We start from the raw sequence: 14297 nt of genomic DNA on the forward strand, positions 1-14297 counted from the left end.
TTTAGTCATTTCACCTGTGCAATTTTTATCATTATTGTGAGAGGAATGGTTTTCAAGTGGCTTAGTTACAGAATAAAAGATACTATCCTCTCCCTATCTCACTCCCCACTCATTAATTTAATGTGTTACATGCACTGGACTGAGGCAAGAGTAGGAGAAATAAAAATGAATATTTTTTTTAAAGCAAGCAGAAAATTAATTGAAAAAACGAGACCACTCTGAGGTGTTTCTTACGGTAATGTTCTGCACTACAAAGTCAGGAGCCTCATCATTTGTGGGGTTGATTTGAATGTAAAATGGTGTTGCCGAGGAGCGTCGCATCCCGTCTGTAACATAGACCACGAACTGGTCAGCTGTCGGTTCTAGCCTCAGATGCCTGGACTGCACATAGTTAATGTGCAAAGACTTCATATCTCTCCACTGAAATGAAGCTAGAGCATATCAAAACAGAACAGATAAGTAAGGAAAACATGGCTTATAAGTTACAGTTCCTCACTCTTTAAAAAAAATTACTTTCTTTAAGTAGTTGTACAAAGGAGTTGCCATCCATCAAAGCAGTTTATGAATATGGTGCAGCTTGATCACTGTCATTCTTTTCAACATTTTCAACCACTCCTCTCAACCCATCTCTTCCTTTACTTATCTTAATTTTAGCTTACGTATTGGATTTTTTTTTGCAGTTTAACAAAGCAGATTGTGTGTACAATGCATCTTTATCTATGTCACCACTTCAAACTCTTCACCCTTCAAACCACCCTTTCCTTATATTTCTCAGTTCTGTGGTATATACAATGAGTTCTTTCCTGTATTCTCCCCACTTCACCCCTTCATTCTTCTACCTCTCTCCCCTTGGCCTTTCCCTTCCCTCTTGGAAGTACCCATTTCCTCATACTTATTTTGTTGGGCTTTGATATAGTCCTTTTAAAGAATTGTACTATTTGTGCTGTTTTGCTTGTTTATTGTTGTTGGTTGTGATGGTGGTGGTTTTTTGGTGCTGTCTTTCATTGCTTACATTTATAATGGGATCTCACTTCCCACCAGGCACATCACTGAACTGAGCAATTTACTGCTCTGGGTTTCCTGTTGTTACTGAGTTCAAAGGCATGAGCTATGTCTAGCTTCCCTCTATGGAGATAAGACTTTCACAGACTTTTCTGCTTGGGCTGTTCAGGCATGTGATCTCTCCCAACTGAGCCTCCCATATAGCTTGAACCCAACTATAAGTTGAAAAAGGGTCTCACAAACTTTTCTTCCTAGACCAGCCTAGAACTGCAATCCCCTTATTTTCAGCCTGCCAAATACCTAGCATTATCCACTCACTTTGATATAAACTTGCATGCATGTCATGATAAAAAAAAGAAAAATAAGATTCCAAGTATCAGTAATAATAATAATAATAAAACTGTATACAAATCACTTAACGTATATGGTGTTTTGAATGTTTTTGAAGTCCTTAGTTACTAAACATTATCTGGCACATTCACAAACATAGGCATTGCTGGTCCTCACTTACCTATACTTATGCCCATGTTGCTTTTCTCAAAACCCACAGAAGGGAGTGTGTTTTCAAGGTAGCCAAATTGAGGTGGAGAAACCAAAACAAATTGCAAGTCATCAGTAGCTGTGTCAGGGTCAGTGACAGACAAGTGGTTCATGGTAAGGGCTGCTGAGAAGCCTTCATCTACAACGAACATGGTACCTGCATACAAATAACCACACTGTTATGACTTAGCATGAAACCACCTAACTAAAATAGTGAGGACAAAAGGGAGTAATTGAAATTCCAATTCAGAGAAGCCTCCCATATGCAAATATGCTTCCATGGGAAATGTTCATTTCCTTTTGGCATAATTCTCTTTGCAGCAAAAACATTCAGGGGTAATGGGTGGCTTTAATATGACTTATGGAATTATGTACATTTTTTCTTGCACAAGCAAGCCAGATGATAATGAAAGACTGAAAAAATACTAAATGTTTTACTACAGCCCTTTAGTCATTCTCAAGGAACTCTGATTTCCCTTGTGTCTATAGATGTGACAAATGAAAATAAGAATTGCCAAACTGTTTTAATGATAAGCCACTAAATGTAGTTTATGTACTCTTCAAGATCAGTTGTTACCTCTGTTTGTCAGAGCGTTAATTGCCTGAGAGTGATTATGAATTGCTCATAACGAACATTTGTTTCATGCCTTGGTGCTTAATTATTCTGCTGGGATAATGCTTCCTTTCCAGAACATTGCTTGGGAGATAGTTTGCAAATTACAATAACATTCATACATATGCTTCTATTTTTTTCTGAGAGACAGGACATATACATAATGTCTATGAAGAGATGACTTTCTAAAAAGCAAATAAGGTTAAATGTATATAAATGGTCTCTCTGGGGTACTTACATACTCATTCTCTTCTAATAGAAATTATTGTGGATAAAATAAATTACTCTCTCTCCAGCAGGCAAATGATACTTTCCCATGTGAAATAAAAACAAACTATTTGAGAATTCCAGTGTCATCCTTTTCCCAACAACCACACACAGACCACAGATAATTGTATTTTCTCAATATACAGAAATACCTAACATTCTAAACAAGTTTTGTCATATGGTTTTCCATAGATTTGAGGTTTCTATATATTTCTTCTGAGGTAATTATTGGAGAACAATTCTCGATAGTATTTTTTTTTCTAATTTAAGGTATCAGGTATGAACTGCAGGTATGACAGTACGAAAGACATTGGCATTTTAACATAGAAAAACTTTGTCACCTATGGCAATGGAAGGTGGTTGGTTGTCTACTGGATGCACTGTGATATTGAGATCATACACTGGGAAGGCCTCGTGAAGAGAAACAGATGGATCAGGCCCGTGGTAGCAACAGCCACTTATAACAGGGCTGGCTTCTCCATCCGAAACTGCCAATGTAATGGTGTCAAAACAAGGCACCAAGCCAATCTCACCACCTGAAAAATACAATTATAGTGAACTTCTGACCCTTAAAAAATATAGAATGCCCAGATGAAACCTCCTCATAGCTCTTCTACAAACACTGATGACAAGGAGATGCATATATGTGTATGTATACACATACATCCATACTTATATGTACATATAAATATTACATACAAATATCATATACATACATATATGCATACATACATATTACACATACATATATATCAGCATTATCACTATGAAATTAAATATAGCCATAAAAATAATGTGAAAATATTTGTCCATCTGTTACCTCTGGTGAAATCCCTGTCAGCCATCTAACACCATATGGAGGGGCAAAGCAGGACTAACAAGGGCCTGACAGTTCACAAATGAATAAGAAAGGGGAACGAAGCTTGACTAGTGATGGATTCATTTGTCCTTCATAATCCTTTAGTGTTAGGGCCAAACCTCAAGGAGAAGTGGCAAGTACCCATGTCTACTTGGTAAGTGTCTTTCCATTTCCATGAACAGTGAGATAAATAACCATCAGCCATACAGTAGTTATAAGAAATAGAGGGTGTAGAATAGGTGGCGAGGTAACACCATCATTTCTTTCAATATTTTCCTTTGTGTATACTAACCAAGATATTTTTTAAAGTGGGGGGAATGGAATTTACTTGGGCTTCTTCTTACTTTATAGGTCACACTCTATAAGATTCAAAATGTTCCCAACTTGAACAATAAGATGGAAAGAAGAAAACAGAATTCTGTTGTTTAAGGAAGAACAAGAGTCGCCTGTTGCTATTTAACAGCACAGGGAAGGAGTCTGTGCTCTCCAGAGGACAGGGACGCCCTGCACTTGTGTATTTGGTTGTGTTCATGTGTCACCTTAAAGAGATGAAGAATGAAACAATTAATGCTGGGAGTTTCCATGAGATGATGACAGAAGATCAGAATTTTCATCTCTTCTCAAAGACATGCTGGATACATCTGAGCAAAATATTGTGTTTAGCATTACTTTCCTGTTTTTTAAAAAAGGATTCACACAGTGAGACCAAAGGAGGATATCCTTAGGAGAGGACCACAAAGAGTCAATAGCTATGTGCATATGACCATATAAAATGATGCCTATCAACATGAACTCCAAGAAATGGAAATAAGAGGTTTATTATTGTACTGCTTGCAGTTCCTTTCCTTTCCTTTCTTCCTTCCTTCCTTCCTTTCTTTTTTTCTTTCTTTCTTTCTTCCTTCTTTCCTTCCTTCCTTCCTTTCTTGCTTCCCTTTTTACTTTGGTTTATTCCCTTTTGTCTTTGTATTTTATTTCTGTACCCTTTATCTTGTATATAAGTTTATCTGGTTTGGGGAGGAGAAGGGGAAGCACAGAAATGGCGGGACAAAGAGTGAACCAATTCAGAAATGGTATTTACTAGACACTATTTGTAAATGAACTGTGCAACTTGGGAGAAGGGGAGATGGGAGGGGGAAACTAGGATAGAACACAGAGGGGTGATATTGTTCAAAAGAAAATGTACTTGTTACATTACCTTTACAATAAAATTTTAAAGATAAAAAATTTAAAGAATGAAAAAATATAACAACAAAAAACACCTAGAGATTATATCACTGAGCAACCAAATAAATGAAAAATGGGAAATAGATGTGAAATTCAGAAAGTTAGAAAGAAATATAAGTCTTCAACTTGTGGAAGAGTCAAAACTAAGAGGCCTCTCCCTTGTTTATATTGATTTTTAAAATGGCTTAAGATACTTATTCATCAGCATTCACTCAATAAATATTAAGTGCCTACTATGGGATGGTTAGTGTCCTGGAACTGCCAGCAAAGAAAAAGGACATACAGGGGCATCAACAGAGCAGCAGGAAACATTGCTCTTCCTTTACTCTCTGAAATTCACTAGAGTTCTTAGATCAGTCACTTCTTCACAGGCAGCAGCTGAAGCAAGCATGAAGACAATTTGGTACTGGCACCAGTGGCCCAAAGTGGAGTTAAAAATCTCCCACGTTGCTTGCATTCCCTCACTGGTCACAAGGTTTCACGTACCTGTGTGTTTGTATGTCACTGTCCCTGAAATAACATCTGCCTGAGAGAACCTGTCCACTCTCACTCCAGCCTTCCTCACCACCCCATGCTGAGGTTCTTGAGTGATGATAAACACCAGTTTCAAGTCATCACTGTCCATGTCAGTAGCACAAATGTATTCAGGAGTGATAACCACCTCTCCACCCTCTAAGCAGGGCATCACAGTCATGAGGTCATCCTTTAGGACTGGTGGCTCATCATTTACAGGAAATACCTATACAGGAAACAAAATGCACCATTTCAAAACAAAGAAATGAAAAATTGCTCAAATGGTAACCCATCACCAATAGTCCCAATGACAGGCATTTTTGGACTTTCAGACACATTAAACAATAGCCATGGAACTTGGCCAAACAGTCTGCATCTTTCAACTTTCCCCGTATGTACCATCTTACAAGGAATGCCCCACACGAGAGGCATTTATGGCAGGAATGAGAGTATATAGTTATGGTCGAGGGCTCAAAGCTCCCATTTGTTTCCAGGCAGACAGGATATAATTATAATGTAAAGCACTCCTCACCACAACCAAAGTCCTCCTTCATTAAGTTCACACATTTCCTGGTGAATCCTGGTCCTCATGATCTCATGCAGGGACCTTCACAGCCTATGAATTATTTTTATTTCCAATTATTATTTAGTGATTCAAAGCTTGTGATTACAAAGCTTTCCTTTACCCTAAACTTCCTACTACTCCAAAAGTTTCTCTAGATACACAATGAGCAACAGCTGCATTTCAAATGTCTGGAGTTCCAAGTGAAACTCCACAACCATTCAAAGAGAAAACTTCATATGCACCTCAACATGTAGAATAAATTCTGCTGAATTTGTGCCATCTGTGACCTCCAAACATATGTCGTCCTGAAGAACCTCAGATCCATCATGTTGATACCTGTGGGGAATGGGGATAATATTTGTAGTAATGTTCTAACATTGTGAGAATAAATTGAGACACCTAATATGAGTTCTTCCATGGATCTGGATGTGTTCTCTGAATGAATGAGTGAATGAATGGATGAATGAATGAAAAATAAGAAAACAAAATCATAATACTAAGATTACTATCTAACTACTCAGGTATACCAAAATGTAAAATTGCTCTACCCTGGGAAAGTTTATTATATGTGTTGGTAATTTTTCCTCAACTATAATTTCTATTGTTACTGTGATAAGAAGAACCATTTAGTGTAGTTCTTCTAACTTATTGAATATATCTGTTTGGGAGAGAGAGAAGACTGAACAGCAGACAGAGAAAAGTAGGATTCTTTTGAGTTTTCTGATTCCCTCCTCCTTTCCTACATCTAAAGATAATCTCTCTCGGTATGGAGGTTCCTCAGAAGGCTAAACATAGAGCTTCCCTACAATCCAGCAGCCCCACTTAAAGGCATCTACCCAAGACCACACTAAAGCCACCAACACAACTATGTTCATCGCAGCACAATTTGTCATTGATAAAGTATGGAACCAACCCAGATGCCCCTCAGTAGATGAGTGGATCAAGAAAATGTGGTATATATACACAATGGAATTCTATGCCTCTATCAGAAAGAATGATACTGCCCCATTTGTAAGGAAATGGAAGGACTTGGAAAAAGTCATACTAAGTGAAGTGAGCCAGACCCAAAGAAACATGGACTCTATGGTAGCCCTAGCAGAAGATCACAATAGCTCAATAGCTATGTCCATATGAACACATAAGATGATGAAATAAACTCCAAGCTATGGAAACAAGTGGTATATCCTTGTTGTTATTTCCAACATGCCATATGAAATTATGTCCTTTTTCTTTTGTATTTCTTTCCCATGGTTTTACCCCTGATATCACCGTAACTGATTTTAGTACCCTGGATATTGTATATATGTGTATTGGAACTAGGGAAGGGAAAGGGAATACCAAAATTGAGAGATAAAGGACAAAAAGACAAACCAATGCAACAGCAATATTTACAAAACCATATGGTGTAAATCAACTGTACAACTCATGCGGGGGAGAGGGAAGTGGGGAGGGGGAAGCAGGGGAAAAATGAGGGAGGAGGTAACAAGTTGAATAAGAAATGTACTCACTGCCTTACATATGAAACTGTAACCTCTCTGTGCATCACTTTGACAATAAAGAAATGGAAAAATAAAGTTAATCTTTCTGCCTATGCTCTGGATTTATTAAGCTCCTCTCTAAAACCTTTATGGATTGTACAGTGCCTTCTTCCCACTATTTTCCCTCTTTCACTTCTAAGATTCCTTGTTCTGAATCTATACAAAAAAATCTCAAGTCTCTCCCAGACTTAAAATTACCTTTCCTGCCAGGAGCCAGTGGCTCATGCCTGTAACCCCACATGCTGAGGATAACCAATCAGGATTAAATTTATCTTCTCATGTCCAATCTTAGTTCCTACTAAACTTCCTAGTCAAGTTTAAAACCAAGCCAAATCATGCTTGATGCTTAATAGTTCCAAAAGAACCAGAGTTTACATCTCAAATTTTCAAAGGAGAAATTAGTCTATCTGATCATTGCTTTTTCCTTTCTTAGTATTATTTGTTTTCTAGTAATGTTTTACGACATTTTTTAGAAAAGTTTCTTGCAGAACAGAAGTCAGAAAAGGAAATATAACACATTAAGGCAAGGAGAAATACTATAGGACCAAAAGGCAGGATTTCTCCATCCAGCGCTCTCACAACTTGAGTAATATTCTATGGCCAACCAGCCATTTTGATCCTACTTGCTTACCTCCAGACCCCTACCTGGTAGAATGGAATTAGTGCTTACACTAAAGACACTTAACAGCACAGTTCTATTCCAGAGCTTCCAGGGTTATAAAGTTGTTGTTTTCTTAGAGCCAAGCTTCATACACAATTTGGTCTTGAATCATCTATTTTTTGATATGTGCAGTTACAGCAAGTTTAGTATTTGTGGTAATTTTTATTGTTCACATACCCATAAAGTCATCCTGACTAAACAAACCAGAGGTAAAGAAAATGTCTGAAGGAAAACAAAAAAAACAAAAACAAAAAAAAACAACCTGTTATTTCTAGTTTTCAGTCAACCTTCACAAGTATGAAATAGCATGAAGGAATCCCTGAAGGAACTGGACAAACCTTCTTTCCTCTTATTCTGCCTCAAATTTGACCCAGATGAAGAGTTAAAGTAAATATAAAGGGAGAAAAATCCAGGAAATGTTCTAACCTAACTTTTAAGGTATGAAGGTCTCCCCAAGAAAATGTGTCCCCTGGATTTAGAGGAAATCCATTCAGCTCCACCCTTCCACTCAGTGGGGTTCCCGCCAGAGAGAGGTAGATACTGTCTGGTAGGGTGTCCACATCAGAAACGCGGATGTGCTCTGTGTCCATGATGCATTGACCTCCCTCAGCCACTCTCAAAGCATTGGTGAAGACCTAGAAAGAAGAAAGGAAATATGCAAGGCCTTGCTCCATGAGGAATCCTGAAGCCAAAGCTCATTAGATCACTGTAAAACTTCTAGTACCATCTTCACAGGCCAATTACTTTTTCAGAATATATTAACGACTGGGAGCTAGTGGCTCCCATTTATAATCCTACCTGCTCAAGAGGCTACTACCTGAGTTTCATGGTTCTAAGTCAGCCCTATAAGGCTCTCATCTCCAATTAGCTAGCAAAAAGCTGGAAGTGGAGGTGTGGCTTATATGGTAGAGTGCCAACTATGGTGAGGGTGAGGAAAAAGAAGCTGACCTAGCCCTTGAGGCCCTGAGTCCAAGCCCCAGTACTGTCACGCACACACACACACACACACACACACACACACACACACACACACACACGCATTCATAGCTGTCCAGTTTGACCAATAAAAGATTTCTTTTTATTAAATATTTCTCATTTTAGGCATTTATGGAAAGAAAGGCAAGAAGCTTGGCTATTTTAGGGCCAGTATCTCATACACACAGCAAAGGATGATCTGACTAAAATCTAATCAAGTTAACCCTACAGACATTCTAAATCATTTTTTATCACATTTTTACATGCCTGGTCCCTGAGAAGAAAGACATCACAGAATGAAATGGAGCTTGGAGTTTTTTAGATTAGAGCTCTTTTGATGTGTTTCATACCTAAGATGGCAAACTTGTCAGCCTGCAAGGCCAACCCCATGATACAAATGAGTGTGACAGGTTGGTGAAGACTTTGGTAAGTGGATATCACACCCTGTCCCACAGTGGCATGAGGTAGGCGAGCTCAGTAGTGCTAGAACTTCTGTATCTTTAGAGAGAAATCTCAAGTCAGACATGACAAGGAACTTCTTGAATTTTAAATGTCGACAACTTGTTTTTATAAAATATTCTTTATTTCTATCAGACCACTTCTGTATGGTGGACCATCAAATAAGTCATTTGTTCTACAATTTTAAGTATAAATATAGAGAAATGACCAGGAAGACTACCACCAGGGATGGCTGTGAAATTAGGCTTAGGTAGCTCTGGGACACTGCTACATAGTGACTAGGAAATGTTTCTTAATCTTTCCACACTTAAGGGAAAAAGTGGTCCCAATAATAGCTATACTAACCAAGTGCAGCATTCTAAATAGGGAAAAGGGAACAAAGTATGGAACAAATTCTCAATGCAAACTTCAGCCTCACAGAAAAGAGGCACAAAGTACCATTGCTATTGTAGCTCAGTTTGAAAGAAAGACTCAGGGTCTATAAGACTTACATAAACATTGGGCAGTGAGACAGGACAGGACAAAAGACTTCATCTTAATTCATTTTGGAAAATTAAAGAGATTCCTTGGATTACATAGCAGCCTGTGGTGAAAGCAAATAAGTTTTCCTGGTTGCTAAGAGACCAATAATTTAATCCCCTTCCCCCAAACAACATGTGAAACTCAGCCTAAAGAAAGGGAAATAAAGGGATTTGGGGTAAAGCTTTGAAAAAAAAATGTCAAATTTAACAACTGGAAAATCTCATTGTTTAGATGCAAAGTTCCATTTGAGGTCCCCTCCCTACCTCCCAACTCTCACTTTTTTCCTACACTTCAATTGGAAAATAAAATGTTAGTCTTTTCTTTCTTTCCTTCCTTCCTTTTTCATATCAAACATTGTACATACCTCAGGAACTTGATTGTCCACTGGGAGAATGGTAATGTTAAAGCATATCCCATGCAAAGTGCCACCATGTTGGTTACTGATGGAAACCGTGAACTGGACATGTTGGAGATGGGGTCCTATATCTTGCATGGGGGGCATGTAGGCCACTTTCATATGGTTCACAGCATGCTGCAAGGCAAATTTAGATGCATCTATGGGTGTTAATGTGCAAGAATTTGAAATTTTCTGAGGCCCTAGGTCCAAAATAACCATAGTGTTAATTGTCATTCAACATCACAACTGCTACCAATTGAAAAATTCCCCCAAATCTCTAAGTTACTAATCACATTTTTATATAGAGGGAAAAATGACAAAGAAATTAAGTAAATATAGTCAAATGCTGAAGCCAATCAGCTTTATAGAAGGCATATTTGTGTTTCAACCCCACTCTACATGTAATAGTGTATTGGTCATGCTGTCTCCATTTCTTTAACCTGTAAAAATGAACACAGTAATAGCACTTACTACATGGGACTAATATACTCATTTATAACCTCTAACTACAGAGACACTGGGCATAATTAGTCCCAAACTACAGAAGTTTCTGCTGTCTAACCATTATTATGATTCCCCTCAAAAGACACACTGAAGTCTGTACCTCAGAATGTAAACTTATTTGGATATAAGGCCATTACAGGTGAAATCTGTTAGGCTAGGACAGACCTTTAACCCAGTATAACTGGTATCCGTATGGTAGGAGGAGAGACACATAGGAAGAAGGCAGTCATGTGACAACAGACAGGGATGGGAATAAAGTATAGGCCAGCCCAGAATTGCCTAGGATTGCTGGCAGAAGCTACAGACAATCCAAAAGGATTATTTTATAAGGTTTCAGAAAAAAGCACAACCCTGACAATATCCCTGACCTCTAACTTCCAGAACAATGAGAAAATAATCTGTTGCTTTTAAAGCCACACAATTGTGGTACTTCATTATGGTGACCATTGGAAACTAGGAAACTAGTGGAGAAAAATAGTAAAACATTGAGGAAGCTGAATTTGGTGAAATGAAAGTATAGACATGGGAATCCTGAATGAGTCCTGCTGCTGGCAAGACAATGCAAAATCCTGTGTTGAATTATGACAAGATTTTGGATCATATCCAACTTGATAAAGCACTTTCAATAGATTCATATGGTCAATAATGAAAGAATAAAGATATCAGAGATTTGTGGCAGAGGTCAACGGTCAACATTCTCAGCTGAAAAGTAAGCAATGCTATATTGTCTCAGAAGACAGTCACATTAAGTTTGGCAGTGTTTTATAAATCAGCATACCTGAGTAAATGACCTCAGTCCCAGGGCTAGAGGGGTTTTGGTTAGCTTTGGTATGCTGTCCACCATGAATAACTTCCCAGCATCTGAGTATCTAAAGAGAAATACACAATATATCAGATAACTTTCCAGCTAAGAAAAATTAGTCAAAGCTAGTCATAGCAGCACATGCCTATAATCCCAGCAGTGGGGAAGCAATGCATATGAATAAAGAATTCCAAACCAATCTGGGTTACGTAGCAAGTGTGAGCCCAACTTGAACCACATAGTGAGACCCTGTCTTGAAACAACAAAATGAAATTTAAAAAATTAAATTGAAGAGCCCATGACCATTTTTTCAAAATTAAAATACCTCCTTATAGGAAAAATGTTCATTCTTTATATTTTCTTTATACTGAGGGCTTACAGCCTTAAGTCTCATCATCACTAATCATCAGGACTACAAAAAAAGTATGCCCAAAAATGTCTTCTGGGGCTGGGGATATAGCCTAGTGGCAAGAGTGCCTGCCTCGGATACACGAGGCCCTAGGTTTGATTCCCCAGCACCACATATACAGAAAACGGCCAGAAGTGGCGCTGTGGCTCAAGTGGCAGAGTGCTAGCCTTGAGCGGGAAGAAGCCAGGGACAGTGCTCAGGTCCTGAGTCCAAGGCCCACGACTGGCCAAAAAAAAAAAAAAAAAAAAAAAAGTTTTCTGTCATAGAGAAAAAAAATCATTATTCTCATTCTAAAAAATATTTCCTCATTAGCATGTACATATATCTGGACTACACAACATTCTTGCTAATTATCTCATCTGAGATCATAGGTATGACCATTTTTTGGCCTTTAATGTTTAAAACCCTCATTAAATTTAGCTAACAACAATAAGCTTCCCATTAAAAAATGAGAACCAAAGAACTACTTTAAGGCTACCTATGCTGAAAATATTACAAGTTACAGGTAACATAGTAATTAACATAGATTTTTGAAGGGAGGTACAAGACAATTTTGAGACTAAAGTAATTGTATACCTTTACAATTAAAAAAAAGTAATTGCAGAACTGAATATAAATTAATGTCTGACCAATGAAGCCACTGAGTCATAGCACTTAAATAGGATACTTTTGACTCTCTGGTCAATAAACTAGAGACTAACAGACCAACCATATGATGACTTTCCAAAGATACCTGTGGCCAGAGGAGAAAAATGGAGGCATTGTTACTGTATAGAGCAGTTCTCTGTCACATGATTCCATATCTAGGAAATGTAGATGCTTCTTGGTTATGTAGGCCACCTCTGTTTCCTTAACAACCAAGTGCCGAGAGACTCCAGGAGCCTCTTTTGGAAGCTGGTCATCTACTGGAGTGATATGGATTGTCATCACCTGCAATAAAAATATCTGTATTATCCACCAAAGTACCAAGACTACATCATAGGGCTGGGAATATGGCCTAGTGGTAAAGTGCTCGCCTCGTATGCATTAAGCCCTGGGTTCAATTCCTCAGTACCACATATGTAGAAAAAACCCAGAAGTGGCGCTGTGGCTCAAGAGGTAGAGTGCTAGCCTTGAGCAAAAAGAAGCCAGGGACAGTGCTCAGGCCCAGAGAAAACAAAGAAACCAAGACTACATCAGAGAGAATATCCCATGCCCACCTTGCGACTGTAAGCATGACTCTCACTGATAGTGCATTTCAGTCAAATGATTGAAGAGCTAGATTGAGTGTGAGCTAAATATGGAACATACTTTACTAATTCATGCTACATTTTAAAGAACAGAAGTATCACAGTTACAATTAATCCAGTTAAGAGTACACATAAAGCACACTATGTTCCTGCTTTTATTATCTCTCTTCTACCAATAATATATATTTTCATTGATTCCTCCCTCTAGTCCATAAGAGCATAAGAATTGTTATAAGTCTTGGTTTTTAATTCTCTATCCACATATAACACACCATGAGGTTTTTACTATAAAATTTCCTCCACAGAGGCTTCCCCAGCCCTTAGTGATGTTCTATTGGCTCTGGCCTAGCTCTCAGAATTTCCCCCTCATGATTGCAATGGCCTTCTGTTGATGCTAATCTTATTGATATTCACATTTCATACCTCTAGCATTATGTTTTTAAAAATGTTTATTGTCGGGGCTGGGAATATGGCCTAGTGGCAAGAGTGCTTGCCTCATATACAGGAAGCCCTGGGTTCAATTCCCCAGCACCACATATATAGAAAATGGCCAGAAGTGGTGCTGTGGCTCAAGTGGTAGAGTGCTAGCCTTGAGCAAGAAGAAGCCAGGGACAGTGCCCAGGCCCTGAGTCCAAGGCCCAGGACTGGCAAAAAAAAAAAAAAAAGTTTATTGTCAAGGTGATGTGCAGGGGTTACATATGCAAGGTAATAAGTACATTTCTTGTCAAACTTGTTGCCCCCTCCCTCATTTCTCTCCCACTTTCCCTCCTCCCCAATTCCAACTCCCAGTTGTACAGTTGGTTTGCAAGATATTTTCTTGTAAATATTGCTGTTGCATTGGTTCACCTTTTACCCTTTTTCTCATCAGTTTGATGTTCCCCTTCCCTTCCCTAATTCAGACAAACATATATACAATACCCAGGGTACCAAAATCAAATACAGTGACAACAGGGGCTAAACTATAGGGAATTATTACCAATGAGGGAAACCATAGAGTCTATGTTTCTAATACATAATTAATTCACCATTTCAATAAACAGCCACCCAGGAAGTATAAAACCCTAACACACTATTCAAGATCCTTCACAGGTTAAACCACTCTGTTATTTTTCACTGTCTTCCCACATTAATCCAATATTTCTCTTGCAGAGTGGATCATAGTTTTCCTTTCAAGGACATTTCTGCTAACAACAGGCCACTTCTTTAATCTACAATGTT

The 14297-nt window shown here is 38.3% G+C and overlaps 1 protein-coding gene across 8 annotated transcripts in view; it reads right to left on the reverse strand.

Moving 5' to 3' along the window:
- Window positions 1-14297, reverse strand: part of Frem1 (FRAS1 related extracellular matrix 1) — a 134667-nt gene that overhangs the window by 71071 nt on the left and 49299 nt on the right. For 7 of the 8 annotated variants that reach the window (XM_048351614.1, XM_048351696.1, XM_048351535.1 and 4 more), the window contains exons 12-20: window positions 12584-12780; window positions 11418-11508; window positions 10103-10270; window positions 8209-8417; window positions 5826-5919; window positions 4992-5244; window positions 2764-2958; window positions 1514-1699; window positions 235-431 (exon numbers count right to left, since the gene is read on the reverse strand). In XM_048351614.1, coding sequence (XP_048207571.1) covers window positions 235-431; window positions 1514-1699; window positions 2764-2958; window positions 4992-5244; window positions 5826-5919; window positions 8209-8417; window positions 10103-10270; window positions 11418-11508; window positions 12584-12780 — 1590 coding nt within the window. Of the gene's footprint in view, window positions 1-234; window positions 432-1513; window positions 1700-2763; window positions 2959-4991; window positions 5245-5825; window positions 5920-8208; window positions 8418-10102; window positions 10271-11417; window positions 11509-12583; window positions 12781-14297 lie in introns of those variants that run through there. The other variant, XR_007211694.1, reaches the window with a different exon arrangement.

The sequence above is a fragment of the Perognathus longimembris genome, chromosome 1, assembly GCF_023159225.1.
Source record: "Perognathus longimembris pacificus isolate PPM17 chromosome 1, ASM2315922v1, whole genome shotgun sequence".
NCBI lineage: Eukaryota > Metazoa > Chordata > Mammalia > Rodentia > Heteromyidae > Perognathus > Perognathus longimembris.